The 20,665-nt window shown below is 37.4% G+C and overlaps 1 protein-coding gene across 1 annotated transcript in view; it reads left to right on the top strand.

The window, feature by feature from the left end:
- Window positions 1–20,665, top strand: part of LOC127442322 (calsyntenin-2-like) — a 390,092-nt gene that overhangs the window by 362,039 nt on the left and 7,388 nt on the right. Inside the window, exons 11-15 of the mRNA XM_051700250.1 lie at window positions 199–347; window positions 11,679–11,887; window positions 12,355–12,522; window positions 15,781–15,926; window positions 18,107–18,230. Coding sequence (XP_051556210.1) covers window positions 199–347; window positions 11,679–11,887; window positions 12,355–12,522; window positions 15,781–15,926; window positions 18,107–18,230 — 796 coding nt within the window. The remainder of the gene's footprint in view (window positions 1–198; window positions 348–11,678; window positions 11,888–12,354; window positions 12,523–15,780; window positions 15,927–18,106; window positions 18,231–20,665) is intronic.

Consider the following 20,665-nt stretch of genomic DNA (forward strand, 5'->3'; position numbering starts at 1 on the left):
GTGGAGAGATAGGCTGTTCTTTGCCCATCTCTATAATGTCCACCAAATTAATTCAAGAATCCTTTGACATCAGTCAATCCACAGACAACATTTAATCATTTATATGTATATGTGTTGACTTGTTCATTCTCTGCCTTGCTTTTACATTTTTTCTCATGATTATGAAAATGTCTCTCAAACTCTCTTGATCCCTCTTAGTTCCACTTTAACCCAGCTCAGTCAGTGCTTGTGATGGATGCAGATGACTTGGAGAGCATTAACATGGCAATGACAAAAGTCTCCTACATCAACTCTCGTCAGTTTCCCACTCCTGGTCTGCGCAAACTTCACATAACCACCACAGTACAGTGAGTACCATGCTTAATGGGAAAACATTCTCATCAACATAACAAAAGCTCCTATAGTGTGTAAAATATGTGTGTATTATCTGAACTTATATTGCCTGTATGAGCATCATGGCTCAGTGTATCAGAGCACATGCAGTAACCAATAGGGCAGAGCTTTTGTAGCTCCTAAACAAGAGTTTTAATTAGTTAATTCATGAAGTATTTAATGATTTTAATTGTGTAGAGACACAATTGGTTTACTGGTTTTTAAAAAATGTGTTTAATCTAATACAACAAAACAATTTTGTTATAGAAAAAAAAGAATACATTACAGGCACTAAGTCCATTACAATAAGAGAATACGGTTGTTTCTTCAACTTCGGGCACTTCTAGCACTGAGAACGTTTTTGTTTGTTTGTTTGTTTGTTTGTTTGTTTGTTTTGTCTACTAACAATGTCCAACAGTGTATGTACAGTACATGCACCATGGGAAATTTGTCATTTGACACATACAATCAAACCAGTGTGATCATTCCAGAGTGGTCTTTGGGGCGTACGATCACACCCGTGTGATTAGAATGTTTTTGTCTGACGTCATCAAGATTCAAATCTGCTTTCGCACTGCAAAGCTGCCATTGCATGCCACAGAGAGTGACTGGCTAAGCGCCTGTCATTTATATGTCTAAAACAGCTGCTCGAACAGTCTTTTCTCCAACAGGAAATGTTTATTTTATGTTACATGCATTCAAACAAACAGAAGAACACACATTTACTGTTCATATCCACACATTGTGTATAACAGTGGCAAAACTAGATGAGAAACACACCAAATCTGCTTTCGCATTGCTGTATAGCTGCCGTTGCTATAGTGACTGGTGAAGCACTTGTCATTTATGTCTAAAACAGCTGCTCGAATAGCCTTTTCAACCACAGGATATGTTTATTGTATTCAAATAAACACAGAAGTATTAGAATACAAGTTTCCAGTGCATATCTACTCACTCGCATCTATGACAATAGCGAGAAAAACAATCACCTTTCAAATGCAATGTTTTATTTACATGAAACATATTATGTTGCTAATTATTTTTAATATTAATTATTTTAAATCTGTGTACAAACATATATTATTAGACTGTCCCTGGACTCTGAAGTCTGCACTGCAATAAAAAAAAGAATAATAATTCATTGCTATGGCCATAGCCTATCACTAGTCTTCCCTTTTCCCCGGTGACAAGTGACATCACGGCACGTCAGTTTTACCTCAGACTCACATCGGAGCTCGTCATCTATTTTACACATGCAACTTGAGTTAATTTGTTTTATTTACAGTTTTATTTACACAATTGCCACAGAAAAAGATGTCTGCTTTAAAAAGAAAGCAATTTACAGAGGAGATCAGAGAAATCATTTTTAATTCTGATGAGGAGGAGAGAGATTTTGACAATGAGAAAAGTGACACAGATGAGGAGATACCCCCAACCTCCAAGCCCTTGATGCTGAGGATGAAGATGCCTCAGCCACTGCTCCTACGCCTGCACACACTACACCAAGGGAGGTGGAGGAGGTAAGCTCTTCCATCTGGAGGGTTACAAGCAATTGTACCCCTCCTGGACCTCAGGTTTTTTGTTTTTTTTTTCAGACCCCACCTGCATCCCCCACATAGGTCCAGTGTTTTAAAATGTTTATGACAGAGGAGCTTGTTGAGGAGAAACAAACCACTATGCTTCAGAGCAGCTGAAGAAAACACCACCTGGAGTGAAAGGAAAGCTGGCAAAGTGGGTTCTGACTAATATCAATAAGATGTACTCCTTTTTTGTGACAGTTGTCCTTATGGGAATTGTGAAAAAGAACTCACTCCGTGAGTACTGGAGCACAGACCCCATGCTTCAGACCCCATTTTTTGGGTCCTTGTTCTCCCAAGACCGCTTCCTCCTCCTCCTCCATTGCCTGCACTTTAGCTGCAGTGCTGGTGCCTGTTTCAGCGATCCCCTGCATAAAACAAGAAAAATATTTACAGCCGTCACTTCCTTGTTTCATAACATCTTTGTGCCATTCAAGGATCTCTGTGTGGATGAGTCACTAATGAAGTGGAAGGGCAGGCTGGCGTTCCGACAGTTCATACCAGTAAAGAGGCATAGATTTGGGGTCAAGTTTTTTGTTTTGTGTGATGTACTCACTGGTTACGTGCAGGATATGATAGTCTACACAGGATCCACCACTGACATCCACCACTACAAGGGACTTGGGATCTCTGGGTCCATCGTCATTGCTTTATTGGCCCCTTACTATCAGTTAGGACATGCCACTGATTCCCTTTAATTCAGGATCAACCTGATGAGAGGGCTGCTTGAGGAGCACAGTTCACCACGGTACTGGTGCAGTGGGGGCCGTCCTGCCTCAGACAATCCCTGACAGCCAGGCATTTCCCCTCTGAAGTTCCTCAAACCATTTCCCAGGGCAGCAGAACCAGGTGGCACTGCAAGGTCTGTCTCTCCAGCACATGGAAGACAAAGGAGAGCCACCTTACAAAATACATGTGTGTGCCATGCAACACTCCCTTGTGTGTTACTCCATGCTTTGAGGAGCACCACACACTCATATATATTGGATCCACCACAGGCATTCACCATTATGGCTTGGTATCTCTATGTATGATGTAATGATCTTACCACTGCCTTATGTGAGGAGGGATACTGGTATACCAGTCCCACATTCTCCCAGCAATGTTACGGGGCCTGTGGGAATGTGGGGGCAAATAGGATGAGGATCACCTGCAAAATGATCAGAGAGAAAGCAGAGTAGTAAAGTAATACTCACCAAGTACATGAGAGCAGTCCAACACTCCCTTTTGTGTTAGCCCATGTTTTTGTGAAGTACCACATCCTGAAGCCTTATTGAGACTTCAAAAGAGAAGGCAATGTTATTATTTATTCATATTATTTACTTACTGTCATCATATTTTATTGTTATTGATAAATGTAATACAAATGTCATATTTGATTTACTGAAATCATTTATGAAAATTCTTTACCATTATTTTAATAACAATGAATTCACAAATGTCTCTAACAAAGCAATGCTATATGGTAATAACACTGAATTCACATATGTCTCTAACAAAGCAATGCTGTATGATATTTTACATCACAAAGGATTTTTCCCTGAATGGTGAAACATATGAGCAGCTAATTGTGAATAAAGACAATGTCTGGCTTCATTGCTGTACTATTATGTTCAATTCTATTATCAATACCAATGCAATCCTACCATAACTTTAGCTGAAAAATATGTCCTATTAAATCCTAAAACAATAGCTTTTCATCAAAGTGAGCATGAGTGAACACAACAAAATAAACAGTAATGAATGCTGCAATGTGCTGAGCAGAGCATAGCCAAATTGATTATCAGTGAAAGGACATGATGACATTGCACAGTATGACTAAACTAATGTCATAACGAATTACAAGACTGGATATGTAGGACAAGCATCTTTAAGTCATGCGTCTATTATAGTCTGTGCATGTTTTGAAGAGAAAATTAAGCTTAAAATGTACTCACCAATGTTTAGTCCTCCCGTGTGCGTCGGCTGTAAAACTCCACGAACCAGCGAAATGCAAGGCTCAAGTAAAGTGAAAATAATGGCGACATAAACTGTTGGTTAATATGTTTATTGTAGCTTATAGATATTTAAAATTTTCAGAGGTTTTGAATTGAAAATAAAGCTAAATGTGACCTAGTTTACTCACCTACATTCTGTCCTCCTGGTGCGCCAGCTGTGAAGTGCCACGTGACTACAAGATACCTTGTGACTGGCTTGTTGTGCCAGGATGGAATTTAGAAGGTTACATGTTGTTACATTTAATTTCAAGCACGTAAAAAAACTCACGCCAGGGGGTGACACTCAGAAAAATGGAACGTACCTGTAAAAAGGTTAATGCAATTCTGTGGTGGAAATGACAGTGATAGAAATTACATTTTTAACATTTTTGAAATACAAAGTCAGAATCCTTTGTCATGCTAAGGCTTTTTTTATCCTAAATACACAGTTAAATGATATCTTCATACTTTTTGCATAACTTGGAAAGACTGACACCCAATAAAAATATTTTGCTCATAAGTGACATTTATTTTTTTGTTTGTTTTCTTCAAACATCACTTGTCTCATATTTCATCTAAGGCATGCACTTCACTGACAATTTTGTTGACTTGGTTAAGATGTGCATAAACTTTCTGACTGCAGTGCTTTCAGAGGAGCTGATTAGCACATGAAAAGCCACGATAATAGAAAATCTGCTGTGTCAGAGACTCAGACGTCACTATACAACAAAACATCATTAAAGATAGCACCAAACAACATGACACGGCACAGGTTAGCAAGTGATAACGCCACAAAACAATATACAGTACAATACAACACAACAAGCCTATTCATTTTGCTATACCAACTATGCATGATTATATGGTTATGTGCATTTTGTTATTTTCATTTAGCATTGCATTTTTGCCCTTCTGTTTGCTACCCTGTTAAAACAGATGTGCAACCCATATGAGAACAACAGCAATATAGTATATCATGGAAGAGCAGAGTAGTGTTACTGCACAGAGAACACAAAATGAGCAGTGCTTCCTGCTGTTAATGTGACATCTAAAGCACTGTAATAATATGCAAAGGCTTTACACGGTTTACTATGTGTCTTACAGTATTTTAACTCTGATCACCATATGCTTAAATCTTAGCTTTTTTTTTCTTTTTATCTCCCCTCCCTCACTATATGTCTCAGTTTTTATCAGCACCCCATCATCACACAAAATAAAAAGCTGAGAGGGTTTACTATCATGCATTTCAAGCAATAAGAGTGGGAAATGATGGTTTGATGGTTCTTATTTATTGGTCATTAAAGGGCCATCACATTCACAGGCCCCAGGACAAAATATTCACGGGGTAGCCCACCTCCACTGGAACCAATGTGTAAGCTACACCAGTGGTTCTGAACTGGTGGGGTGTGACCCAGAAATGGGTTGCAGGTTTGTTCTGATTGGGTCAAGAACAGCGCAGAAAAAATGCAATGCTAAATGCAAATAATACAGAAGGACCTGGATTTTACATTCAATATTCAAGTGATGACCCAAAACGGTACCAAAATTGTGAGCCTTATCTCCTGATAATAACATGACACTAGTAACATTTTTGCAAAATTATGCCACGTAGCTCATTATGCTGTACATATCACGGCAGTTCCTAGGTGAAATGTCCACTAAGTGGTGCTAAAAGTGATTTTTTGTTTAAGGTTAATGCTCTTTTGAGCACGTTTTAAATCAACAAAGCCAACCTCCTTATCCTAAACCTTAAACCTAAACCTAACCGACAGTGTTATAAAAAGCAAAATGTGACATGAAAAACGCAATTGCATAAGCAACTACATAATTATCTTGTGCTATGACACTTTTGACTCATGTGTCGACTGTGGCGCTCTTCGGGACTTTGTTTTTTTTTTTTTTGCATTGCAAGTGCAACTCTCTATTGGTTGAGTTACCGCACAATATAATCACACTTGAACCAGCTTCTAATGTAGTTGGTTATGTAATGCAAACATTAAAATGTATTGCCTTACAAGCCATGTGCAAATCTAAAAACTCAGTTAATTCAGAATGGACTTCAAAGATTTTAGTCATTAATTTTACAGTTCATACAAAATCGTTTTGTTTAAACATTGGCACCTAACATTTACTTAGTTTACTCATTAAAACCATGACTTGTAGTATACATAAATAACTAATATTGGCATTATATTCATGCTGTTTAGCTAGAGGGGAACTGGCCCCCACAGTGAGCCTGATTTCCCCCAAGTTTATTTTTCTTCATTAACTAACATCTTATTGAGTTGTGTGTTCCTTGCCACAGTCACCTTTAGCATGCTCACTGGTGGTGTAAATTTATTTATTATTTTAAGGCACAATCTACAATCACGTTTTTATCAAACTGCACAATGACGATTCCAAGACATTACAGACATTATAACTTCATTTTCTGTTACAGCATATTTTTTTTTTCTGTAAAGCTGCTTTGAAATTATGTGTGTTGTGAAAACAAAAAGCATTATACAAATAATCAAGTAAATGACTTGACTTTTGATAACAGAATGTAACATGCTTTTTAATGGGGATAGCTCGCCCAATTAGTTACAGCAGAGTTAGTCAGAGACTCACAACGTGACTGGCATTCCACAGGTGGCACTGATTTTCAGTTCCACGGAATTTGCAGTTAGCAAACACTCCACTTTCAACAGCGTTACTTAATAAACAAAAATATCTAAGAAAAAGAGCAACAGAAATATGAAAAGCTTCAGTGCCCCACAGAAATGCGGTGTGCACAGCTTGTGGTCACTACGTAGAATTACCGCTCAACAGAAAAGGAAACAGTAAAGAGTGCATTTCTCTTAAAGGGGCAGTACCAAACTGTACCTGTTACAAGAAGATACTGTACGTGCAACAATGTGTACGAAGAAACGAGCCAGGTAAAAATCATTTTTGCAAAAATGCAGGTATAGCAACATGATTCTATGAGACCAGCTTAAAAGTTTTAGCATTTCACTCAATAAAAGAAAACTAGATTTATTTGCACTCTTTTTGTATATTTCACACTCCTTTAGCAATTAATTGTGGTTTAAGCAGTAGCTTTGAAAACCTGGTTAAAGTATATGCACACTGTGTGTCCTTTCCCCTATAGAGATGCCCATTTTATTGTCAAGGGAGGGGGTACAAGGATTCTGTTGTCTGACAGATATCTAATGAAACCTATTGGATCCAATAGCACTCTGGTGATACAAACCCAAATTCGAGAAAGAGAGAGAAAAGAAAAGAAGAGAGAGAGCCTTTTACACTTGTCTGGTGTGCATTGGTGAATAGTATCTCCTAAATAAGAACAGACATCCCTGGTCGGTAGTGGAGTTAGCCACAGCTCTTATAATAGCCGAAGCCTGGCTTAGACCAGCACCCAATATCCTTAAATCAGCCCTGTAAATAAATAGAGATTGAAGCTCCTTTTCCACAAGCCTTTTTATTGAGGGACTGTGTTCTCGACTGTCCTTTTAGCATGTAGCTCCAGTCGACCAAAGAGTGACCCAGTTTTACACATCACAAACTTTGCTATGTCATTTTTACTGTGGTCATCAGAGGTAATTGTTTTGTTGGTTCCACACAGTTTTGCACGCCTCCTGCCTTTCCATTCAAGGCCATTTTCTGCTGTGACTTGAGGGAGAGCTTTTAGGCGAGGCGTGTAGAGGAATTACCTTAGGGAGATAGCATACCATTGCTTGAGCACGGCTAAGCATCACTCCATCCGCGACGGTGGCAGAAAAGAGGCTGTTGTCCCGAACAAACAGTTCTTAATTAGTAGGCAAGTAAATAAATTAATTAGTAAATGAACGAGCGCTGTTTAAAGCTCATCCTTGAGAAAGAGTAATTACTGGGTGCATTGGAAGAAGGGAGCCCTGTTAATCCTAAAACACTTTATTTTCGCCGCTCTCATTGCATACTAGCTGTAATGAAACTGGAGCAACTCCAATTACCACAGCAGGTCTCTTTGTGAGTCTGTTGCAGGCCATGCTTCAGTACCTCTGTCTCAATCAACACCGCTTCTGAATGCCATACCAACTTTCTCGGCTGGTGTCGGAAGGAGGTGGCAGCAATCCGAGCAGCACACTCAGTTTCACAGAAATGTCTCAAAGACTTCTTCGTTTAAAACTAATGACATTTTTCTGCACCATTAATTGGTCTCTTGGTTGATTTCACCTGAGAGGTGCAACGGTGCTGAAGTTGACAAAGACAGTCTAAAATTACACTCAACTGAAAAAGAGTTAGTGAGTGCCAGTGCCTCTCACTGTACTGGCAACAATCTTAGAGTGGAACATAAAAGGAGATGTTAGGCAGTATGTTTCAGTCTCAGTCATCGTTCACTTTCATTACATCTTTTTTTTTGTTGTTGTCATGCAATGAAAGTGAAAGGTGACTGAGGCTAACATTCTGCCTTTTCAACATATCCTCTTGTGTTCCACGGAATAAAGAAAGTTATATTGGTTTAGAACAACATGAGTGTGAGTAAATGATGACAACATTTTTATTTTTGGGTGAACTGTTCAGTTAAACTGCATCTTTAGAATGATATTGATATTTGTCTTTAGTCAGGTTGTTTACTAATTGTGTTCAATCCATACTTTTGGGTGTCAGTGTTATTTTTAGAGGTATGTAGGGGTTTTAGAAAGAAAATTGAAACAGGAAATACATTTTGTAACAGGTTTTTGTTTGTTGTCTTTTGACAAAAAATGTCCTTTAAAATTAGTCAGTATTTCATCATGTCTTATTCATTAATTTTAGTCAGTTAATTTAGTCAATGAAAATAATATTGTTTAGTTGATGATGATGTGCAAAATGGACAAAAAAGTGTGGCAAACTGCAACAGACCAAACTTTAATCAAATATTCACAAATTTAGAAAAAAATGTATAAAAATTTTCTAATTTAAACATGTATCAAACATATAAATATACAAACCTTATCTTTGTGAAAAAGCTGAGCTTCTAAAATAATAATAAATAGACTGAAGTATTAGTTAGTTTTTAGAAGTTAGCCTTCTGTATTCTGAATTCTTCATGCTTTAGAGACTTATTAATTTTCTGTGATAGGATATTACATTGCGTATAGTGTGTTTCTTACGGAAACAGCATATTCACAACGCAAGTTACGCAACGCAAATTACTATTATATTCTGACTAGCGCATCATTTAGTTCAAGTTCACCTGTTCATTCGCTTCACTGTACAGATGTACGTTTTTATATTACATTTATGTTGTGGATATAGTCATTAAACTCATCTATAAATAGGATGCGTTTGAATGAGGTATTTACCCCATTTTAAAGCGATTAATTTTGCCAATGTTAGCACGTTCAACTCATGCAGCTCAAGCAGAGAAATTCCCAATATACTGGATTAATCGATTAGATGAATCCATCTAATATCTTCTTCTATATACAAATTCTCTAGATGTTTCTTCTTCTGTTGATATCTTGCGCTGTTAATATCTTGCAGTATTATTTGTATCTTGTTCACTGATTCTTGAGATAAGGGACAAAACATGTTTAAAATCTTTTATTTTTTAATATTAAATTAATTTGAAATGGATATATTTGTAGACAAAGGTCTCAGCTAACAAATGATGTAAGGGAACAGGTTTTTATAAAAACATTTTTTTTTTTCTTCTGAAATTGACATTTATTCACTTCATAACTTGCATCTTACTGTCATTTGTGTCAACTCCGTCAGACACACCAAAAAGCGTGCTATTTTAATTTGATTCGTCCAACAAGTGTAAAGTCTTTAATTATGTAATAATATTGTTCAGTAAAGTTAAGTGATAATACATTCCATATTTATTTATTTTTTTTCCTGTTTTCATACTATTCTGAAAATTCTGACGGAGTTGACAAAATGTAATATTTTTTCCATCGTAACCATGTGTTGTACACTGGAGCCATTTTTTCCCTCTCAGTTGAAGATGCCTCTATAAACTAAACTAAAATTTTAACAGAAATTATAATAATGAGAATGAAGCTGTGACCACAGAGACTTATATTGTTTGTTTAAAATGTGAAAAATATCAAACGTACCAGACCACGTGTCCTACTGTTGCATCCACCATGAGCAGGAAGTGAGAAAGGGATATTCGGAGTTAAAGCTGATCAGGACATTTTCTGATTTGAGTTGACGCAAAGTGAGGACACAACTTTGATAGGCAGTTTTATTTATAGAAAATATCATTTAAAGTTGTCTTAATGTATTGTTTGATATCTTACAGATCCCTACCATTCATTTGATATTTATATCATTTATGCATTTTTAAAAACTTTGTTTAGCAGTTTAACAGTGTGACCTCTTGCTGAGGACAGGTTAAGTTACATGTGCTTCCAAGTATAGAGCATGCATTTTAAAAAATTATAATGCAATTATATTAAAATATAAGTAAACATGTATACACATACCCTTTAGATTTAACTTTTCCAGTATTTTTATTGTTATGAATATCTTGATTTTTAAAATAAAGATGACTTTTGTATGTAAGACATGTTTTGTCCCTTATCTCAAGAATTAGTATGTTATAATTTCAACAGCAGTATGCTTTAAAAACATTGTTTCATTATCGTTATGATGCGCCTTTTTGTCTCGTTTTCATTATCATTGATGATTTCCTCAACAATAACAAAAATGAGATGAAAAAGGTGTTTTCGTCAGTGATTTCGTTGGCGATATTAACACGGTGTCAGGAATCAGAGAATGAGAGGCTCAAGACCCAAGCGCAGAGTTTAAAAAACAAAGGATTTATTAATAACACAAAAAGGGCAAACACAAACCAAAACTCCCACAAGGGGGGAAAACAAACATAAACTACCCTTTAGGAGAAAAAGGTAATCCAGGGCTGGGGCAGAGGGTAACGGGGAACCAGGACCGACCAGACTGAGCAGGAACAAGGGAATAGCATAAACACGAACCAACCAACAGACAAGACTGACTCGAACATACAAGAATGACTGGAAACACAAGACAAACTGGCACTGGAAAGCAAACACACTAGGAGGTTAACATAGGGAGAGAAATCAAACAGGTTAACGGGGCAGGTGAGGCAAATGAATTAATAATAAGGAAACAAGGAGGTGGGTTATGAAGTCAGACAGAGAGACATGCTGCGGTACATAAATAAAACAAAGCCACATGCTCTCACAAGACAACGAATCACCAGAACGGCATTAGTGCACATCTCCAAGACAATAAAGCAAAATACACTCACGCCAACCGAAAACCAAGACGAGAGAATGAGTAGCAACGGCAAACAAAGCAATGCCATACATTCTCACACTAAACAAAACCTGAGCATACATCGCGAGGCAAACACCACACGATGCACGCAACAGGTGACAAAAATGAAACAGGACACCTGTGCGAGAGTTCAGCCACACACAAACCCGAAACCTCAGACCGAAGTGACCAAACTTCAGCACAACGTGTGAAGACAGCTCGCGAGCTTCAGCGAGCACAACGCACGTCCGCGGTCACAAGAGACAGACACAAAAACATACAGAACATGGAGCAAGCCACTTCAGTTTATTAGCCTAACTGTTGGTTGTTTATGATTATTTTATATATTGCAGCTTTGAATGTGACCAAGTCGAAAGTACAATTAAATATATATATTTTTTAATCTCACCTGAAGGCCCTATGTTGCAATTCTTTACCTTCCTTCTTACCCTTAATAAATCTCACATTTCCTTAAACTGTTCTTCCTTCATTTCTCACCATGCAGATGTTTCGGTGAAGACACATGCATCTCCATTCCAGACATCAAGGCGATGGTGATGGTGCTGCCGCCCAGCGAACCTCGGATCACCATTGCTGGGTTGGAGCGGCTGGTTTGGCCTGCGGCTCAGCTCCAAACCCCTGGTGGGGTTGCCCTGTTCAAGGACATACGCATCATTAGTACCGTCACCAAGACCGACACCATCCTCAGCATAGGTGATAGATTACTCTCTTTCCCAGCTCATATATTAACATAATCCCACACTTATGCATTCATTCATTTCACAGGTGCCACATTTGCACATTTTGCCTGTAGTTTACGCATCAGAATGTTAGTGTATATTTACAGAATTTTCCTCCAATGGATTTCCCCACACTGTGTTTTATTTATAATGGTTTAGTCTATAACTTACTTTCAAGATTATAAATGCCTTATGTTGGTCGGCTGGTTATAACACTTACCCTGAGTCAATTGGTTTTTATTAGTGTCCTTTTTTATTTAAAGTTCAACAAAAGTGTCTGGCATCTTTTATCGAACACAGAGGCAGGGTAGTGAAACAATAAATCATCTAAATTAAATTCATACACAATCAATGGCTGTGTGTGGATACGGCAGGAGGTCATATATTTGCCACTGCATATCTGTGCCTGTGTAACAGTTTATGGGTGTTTTTTGTGTGTAGCCCGGAGACCTGGTGTTCTGGAGTTGATGCATAACCTGGATTATTGTGATGTGCTTGTGATTGGAGAGGAACTGGACCCAGAGATTGAGAGTCTGGAGATCCACCACAGCTCTCTCTTGGGCAAACATCTGGACGCCACCAACTCTACCTCTGGCATCTCTATCTATGGTAGATGTCAACCATATTTTTCATACCAATTGTACAAGCCATCTGTTGACCTGTTTTCTCATAATATTGTTTATACTCCTCATTGACTCAAGGCTCTCATTTGTTGTTTATTCACAGCTTTTCAAAGCTTTCTATCTTCCATCTGCTTCATATTAAATTTAATGCTGCATGTAGAACATATTTTTCTCTAGATAATTCATTGTTTAACTGATGTATCATGACATTGACTTTATTTAAAGACTTAGTTTAGTTTACCCAAAAAAATGAAAATTCTGTCATAATTTACTCCCCCTCATATTGTTCCGAACCTGTCTGACTTTCTTATGCAGAACTAAATGAGATGTTTCAATTAATATCCTGGTTTGTCTTTTCAATACAATTGCATTTGATAGTGACTTACAGTATTTTCAAGCTTAGAAAAGGACCGATATGGCTTGTGCATCAGATTCAAAGTATTCTGAGATCATAAAATAGGTTTTAAGAAACAAACTGAAATTTAAAATCATTTTTCAGTTAAAATCTCAACCTGATCTCATGGAAATTAAAAGACTCTGGCAATATATTTTTTGCTAAATTAAATTATGTGGTTCATTACACGTATCACGGCAGTTTTGAGGTGAAATATCCACTCTGTGCTAAAAGTGAGTTAAATGTTCTCCCAAACCAATTTTTAAGGTTAAAAAAAACAAAAAAAACACCTCCCTAACCTAAACCATGGCTGTACGCTTGCTTTATGTTAACAGGTCTTAGCACTGGTGCTAGTGGGCTAAAGGAGTCATTAGCACAAATAAAAGTATGGTTGAATTTTTATTATTTGTAGTATTTAATGTGGGATGGCATGCAACAAAGTGGTAGCTCATTAAAATATTCACTTAATCACATAATCTCCTTCCAACAGTACTCTTTAATTTATTTCTAAGTTTCAATGCCATGAACATTGCAAACTTTGGAAAATATATTTAAAAAAAAATCCAATAGTTTTTGACTGGTTCTTCCTCGAGGTGCACATCTCGTAACTTCCATAAAAAATAAATTAATTAATTAATTAAAAAAATAAAAAACTTTGTTACTTGTACTGATAAAAACCTGTGCACCCCACACAAGAGTTGCCTATAGCAGTCAGAATGGATTTTATTTCAGCTCTTGAAATTTTGTTGCAATATGCATCATGTTTGCTGTGAATGGTCTGTGGGTATTCCATTGGCATGCTCTCTGAGACTAACCTTTAGCATTGAGCAAATTTAAATCTCTTTGCATTGTCCTTGTCTTACTTGGTTAGTGTTTTACATGTAAAGCAGCTAAAACATAAGAGAGTGCAAAATAAATAATAATTTTATGAAACCCATATATATACACATTTTGGTTTATTTACATTTGTATTACTATTAATTAAATATATTCGTGTTAAGATAAATGATAGCCATTTCCAAAACTCCAACATTTTCATATGCATATGCTTTGAAATTAACACTAATATAATTCTTATATATGTATATATATATATATATATATATATATATATATATATATATATATATATATATATAAAAGTATTTATTAACATTTTTATTAGAGCTGTCAAAATTAATGCATTAGCGCGTGCGATTGAATGCATAAATTTTTCTTAGTCGCGATTAACGCGTTTAATGTTAATACACCTTAAACCAGCATAAAACACTGGTTGAAAGGGCGGAACAGCTATGATGTGTCCACCCGGAGTCATTACACTGATGCACACACAGAGCAGTGATTAATATCAATGATAAAGTGATGGGGAAGGAGCTCGTAACGTTATTTGTTGGACAAAAAAAGTCTAGATGGAACTTGTGATAGTAGTCAAGTCAAATCAAGTCATTTTTATTTGTAAACCACTTTCCACAACACACATCATTTCAAAGCAGCTTTACAGAAAATTATGCTGCAACAGAAAAACAATAATATAGTAATGTCTTCGAGTCATAGTGCAGTTAAAAAAAAAAGAAGAAGAAGAAGATATATGATTTGTAAATTGTGCCTTAAAATAAATAATAGAAAATAATTATATTTATATTTAGACCCCTAGTGAGCAAGCTTAAGGCAACAGTGGCAAGAAACACAAAACTCCACAAGATGTTGGTTATAGGAGAAAAATAATCTTGGGGGACACTCACTGTGGGGGCCAGTTCCCCTCTGGCTAAACAGCATGAATATAATGCTAATATTAGTTATTTATGTGTAGTACAAGTCAAGATTTAAAATTAGTAAACTAAGTAATCGTTAGGGGCCAAAGTTTAAACAAAAATATATTGTATTAACTAAGATTAATGACTAATGTCTTAGAATTTACATTCTTAATTAACTGCGGAAGTGCAAACGTACTGCACAGGTGCAAATGGGTTAAAATTTATATTCACGTTAACATTTTTTATTACAATTCTGTGGTGCTTCTATTACACTTTCGGCGCACATGTCGATAAGCATGCTTTGCTGGACTCATACCCGGGTCTATTGCGTTGCAAGTTCAATGCTCTATCAAGTCAAGTAACATTTATTTGCATAGCACTTTTCACAATACACATCGTATCAAAGCAGCTTTACAGAAAATTATGCTAAAACAGAAAATGAAAATCAAGAGGGGGAGAGTGAGATAAGTTGTATAAAATGTAAGATTAATGACTAAAAGTCCATCCTGAATATACTATCAGTTGAACTACGGCGCAACTTTTAGTAAAAGTGCTTTGATGTTATAAGAAAGCATTTTGTGAGAAACAGAGTGAAAAATAAGTGTTAATGAATGGATAACAACTGCCATGGAATTTAAATGACAGACCAGGATATACATTAGAACATCTTCTGTTGTGTTCCACATAAGAAAGAATATCATACCGGTTTGGTATGACATAAGTAAGTCAGAATTTTTGGGCAAACTATTCCTTTAAAGAGGATTTCTGATATTAATTGCGCCCACTGATAGTGACTTACCAGTTGTTTGATTTTTTTCCAAAAATAAGATAAAGAATATTTAGTTGAATATTTAGACTCAGATCCTGCTTAGACCCTTCTACCTCTATCGTTAGACGTTGAACATTTTTGAGAGAAAATTAAAATCACCTAGACATTTTTTAAAGTGGATTGAGAATATATGTTACATTTATTAGAGAAGGACTTAGACCTCTGCTGGTCTCCAGGGAAACATATTTTGAATGCCTTTCAATCCACCAAAGCTCTTTTGTCTGAATAGATGTAAACTTTCTGACACGAGTCTGTCTTCGGTCTCAGGTGTGGACTCCATGGCGCATTATGAACAGGCCATCAGGCAGGTGAGGTACCGTAACTGGAAGCCTGGCAGTCTGTCCGAGAGAAGGTTCCGGCTCACTTGCTCTGAACTGAATGGACGCTACACAAGCAATGAGTTCAACCTGGAGGTCAGATTCGGCTCTCGTATGAATCAGTGCTTTTGTTTCATTTTGCCATCCATTCATTTTATCCTCCCTTTCAATTCCACTTCATCTGCTTTTTGTACTTTTGGACTCTTTTGTACTTAAAAGTTAGCTGTGCACTAGTCTCACAATGCCAGACTTTTGACTAGAAGGCTTATATCTGGTCCACATTGCCACTTATTCTGGCCAAGAACTGCCCACTTACACTGAATGAGACCATGAAACACCACTTTTTTTTTTTTTTTTTTTTTTTTGTTATACATAATGTTTAGGGGTGGTTAAATCTGATATTGATGTTAGCGTAGTAATCGACTGGCAACTGGATTCAGGTTTCAGGTTTTATTATTATTTGTCACATATATATTACAAACATGTGATGTAATGTAGTGAAATGTTTTTCCTTAGTTCCTCATCCCACAGTGCAACAACAAACAGAACCAGCAACGAACTAAGGACATACACCCACTTAATGATAAAAAATAGAATAAAATATAGTAGACTATAAACAAATATAATGTGAATAAAATATAGTTGAAAATATGTAAAATATACAGAACTGTACAGAGTATACTGAACTATACATTGTGCAAAATTTTTAGTTAATTAAAATTATAGTGCAAACTGTTTTGTGTATGTGTGTCTGTGCGAAGCAGGAAAAATACAGACTCTCTCAAGTGTCCTCGTTCAGTAACCGGATTGCCTGAGGCAATTACTCCTCCTGAGTCTCTCTGGGTTGGTCCTCATGATCCGGTAGCACTTCCCTGATGGGAGCACTGATAAGAGTCTGTATCCGGGGTGGTGAAAGTCTTTGATAATTCTCCTGGCCCTTGTCCTGCATCGCTGTGTGTAGGTGTCTGTGATTCAGGGGAGAGAAATCCTGATGGCCTTCTCCGCTGTCCTCACCACTCTGGACAGCACCTTCTGATCCTGGACTGTGGTGCCTCCGAACCAGGCGGTGATGCTCCCTGTGAGAAGACTCTCCACATTCCCAGTGTAGATACCCTCAGCACCCTATGGGCATCGTAGGTGGTAGAGACGCTGTTGTGCCCTTGTCACCAAGCTGTTTGTGTGTGTTGTCCAGGAGAGGTCTTCTGTGATGTGGACCCCAAGGTATTTGAAGCTGCGTACCCTATAGTTGTTAATCAGGGGCTGTATTTCCTCACCTGCTTCCTCCCGTAATCAATAACCATTTCCTTGATTTTGGTGACATTCAGGGAGAGATTGTTATTGTAACACCATGTGGAGAGGACATCCACTTCCTCTAAGTAGGCCTTCTCATCATTGTTAGTGATGAGGCCTACCACCACTTGTTGGAGCTGTGTTTGGCCGAGCAGTCATTGGTGTAGAGGGAGTAAAGCAAGGGGCTGAGGACACAGCCTTGGGGAGCTCCAGTGCTGAGGTTGAACATGGAGGAGGTGTAGTTTTCCATCTGGACCACCTGGGGGTGTCAGGTCAGGAAGTCCTGGATCCAGTGGCAGATGGAGGAGTTCAGCCCCAGGTTCTGGATCTTTTTGCAGAGGTGTGAGGGGACGATGGTGTTAAACGCGGAGCTGTAATCCACAAATAGCATCCACACATAGTTCCCTTTCCTCTGCTCCAGATGGTAGAGGGCAGTGTAGCAGACCTGTTGGACCGGTGTGCAAACTGTAATGGGTCCAGACAGCTGGGGAGGCAGGAGCAGACGTAGGCTCTGACCAGTTTTTCAAATAATTTCAATACTATAGATGTTAGTGTTACAGGACGGTAGTCATTCAGGGAGGCAGGATGGGCAGTTTTGGGGACAGGAATGATGGTGGAGGACTTAAAATATGTGGGAACGACATATTGGTTGAGGGAGAGGTTAAAAATGGTCGTGAAGAACTGGCGAGTAATAAAGTTCTTACTCAATGAAATAATTTTGGCAAGCACTGGTCACTTTTGTGTAATATGAATCAATTGGTCACTTAACAATCAGTTGACTTGTCGTCTGAGGCTGATTTAGCTGTGCACCAGTTTTAGATCTTACCACATTTACTTCTAAGCATTGCTAAGTGTCTCAGTTCAGATATAAATGGTTTTCAAGCTCATTAGAACTAATCTCATTCCAATCTAATTTTTAAGCTTTCATCCTCCCTGAACATACCATTGTCTCTATAAATTATTTTCTGTTTGTCCCGCCCCCTCAGATCGGTATTGTACACAGCTCAGAGGCCGTGGAGCATGTCAATCACATGGCTTTCCAATCCCAGTACATGAGACCTGTGCATCATCCACTGGTGGTACATACTGTCAACTCTGACCACATCTCAGGTAAAGTCAGCTCTGATTTCTTGTAATGCACTGGCTTTTAACCTCTTAATATGACTCAACTTCAATCATAATTGAAACTATTCTTCAGTGTGTGCTCAATGGAAAAGAGTTAATTTTAACATTTAAAATGTCCTTACATGCCCTTACTTAAGGTTTTACCTGAAAGTGACTTGCAGAACAGACTACATTAAACTAAAAATACAGTTAATTATGTATAGATAAATTTATTAAGACAAACTTTGATGTTGGCTTTACAAAGCCTTGTTTGAAAGTTTAAACTAGTTCTAAAAGTAGAAGTTTGATGTTTATATATATTAAAGTAAGACAAATTGCCGTCTAGTAAGCTAAAAAGATAGTCAGATAGGCTAGATAAACCAGGGATGTCCAAACTACAGCCCATGAGAGATTTTAGAAATACAACAGAATCTGGCCCACTATTGAGAAATTATATTAAATTAATATTCTGAACACTGGGTGCTTTTTGTAGGTTTGTTTACATTTAAATTTATTACAATTGGAATTTGAATGTGAACATTCTGTTGACCCGTTTGAACATTCTGTCAATGTAAGTCTATGGGATTTTTGATTGTCTGTGTGAAAAAACATATGTCTGATCAGTTAGAAAAGACATAGCACACTATTCAAGAACAAGAAAGGTCTGGTGTAGCTTGAAATCTCTAGGAGGAGTTTAGGGCAGGGGTATTCAATTAAAGTTTTTCGTTTGGAGCTCCCGCCCCTTTTTGGAGCTCGGCCTGCAGCTATATCCTTCTCAACCCATCCGGAGTCCAGACCTGGACTGTGGTCTGCTAATTGGCGACTGCAGGTTTAGGGATTTTTGAAAAACCCTAAACCAAGTTTGTAGAATAATAGTACTGTATGTTTGTTTTGTCAAGCCTACATAAATATGCTTGTTGATTTCATAAATGTCTTTGCAGCTATCAGTTGTAGCCAAGTATGATTCACTACTAATATCAGTTGACTCATTTAATTGTACAGTAACACATGGCCTGTGTTAACCACCACTTACTCTATTTCTTTGGTGATAACATCAATTCTGTGGCATTTTCTTTTTATGGGAAACCTCAAATATCAAAATAAACTAATAAGTTTGTGGTATAATATACTAGTCAGATAATTTATACAAATTAAAAATGGTTCTAGGCACCCCCTACAATTACGTCAAAGTCTTAAAGGGATAGTTCACACCAAACAAATGTATTCTCATATGTCACTAAAGAATATTTAAGAATATTTAAGGCATAAATATTTAAATATTTATGGCCTCAGTCACCATCCACTTGTATGGAAAAGGGTTGCAATGACAGAGAGTGGTGACTGAGGCTTTTTTCTGCATACATCTCTGTGTGATATGACGGTGATAAATGCTGAGAGAATTTAAATTTTTGGTTGAACTATCCCTTTAAGGATGTGTGTCAAATCCTGCTGATGCAGTATGTTTACCCCATATGACTATGGAATATTATTTTCTTGAAACTAAAATGAAAATTATTTTGTGTGCAATCTCTCATAATTTATTTTGTGATTAAACATTTTAATTAAAAAATGTTTTTGCTTGTAACAATTTCCCAGTAATTTGAAAAACAAGAGGCTATTAAAGAGGGCAATAAATATAACACAAAACAACTTCACAAGAGAATTCAGCTTTATCGACCGATCTGCAAGCAATTGCCAAAAATACAGAGATGCTCACACATACATAAACACACTGGTCTGAGCGGATGGCAGGCTCTTGAGACTGTATTGTTGGTTTTGAAGGAGCTTGGAAATTACACTTAATCTTCCAGCTCACGCACACACCAGGGACACCAGTGATCTCCCCAAGGGCAGACAGAGCACAGCTGACTAGAGCGAGATGTAGCATTCTGCTCTCTGGACTGAAGAAAGCAAGAGAGAGGGATGACAGGAGGAGAGAAACACTGCTTTAGGAGAGACATAGGAAAACAGCAGGTGGCACTGTGACCTTACGCTCTCAGTAGTACTCTTGCTGACTGCAAGGTTTTAGTAAATGACACTGTTCTTTAAGTGAACTGTGCGAAACTGTCTACCTCTGTCAACACAGCTCACCTCTACATAAGCTTCACCTTAGCCATATAGTCTAGAGACCTCTCTATCCAATGGAGTAATAACTAAAAGTAGCGACACATGCTACGTTGCTGTTTTTTATGTCACAAGCGATTTAAGGAAATGATCAAACATGCTCTCCACCGAATGTCCTCTCGCCCTCAAGTAGTGTGCGCAAGTCATTTAAAAAAGCAGATTAACTGATAGTTTTGAGTTGTCACTCAACAGCACTTTTATATGTTAAAGAGAGCTAAATGTGTTTGTGTTTTGTAGCGAAATAGAAATTTGGTTAAATTATGCTTTTTATTACCATGTTTCTCTTTTTGTGTAACACTTTGTAATAAGGTTGTATT

This window comes from Myxocyprinus asiaticus, chromosome 6 (assembly GCF_019703515.2).
Source record: "Myxocyprinus asiaticus isolate MX2 ecotype Aquarium Trade chromosome 6, UBuf_Myxa_2, whole genome shotgun sequence".
NCBI classification, from domain to species: Eukaryota; Metazoa; Chordata; class Actinopteri; order Cypriniformes; family Catostomidae; genus Myxocyprinus; species Myxocyprinus asiaticus.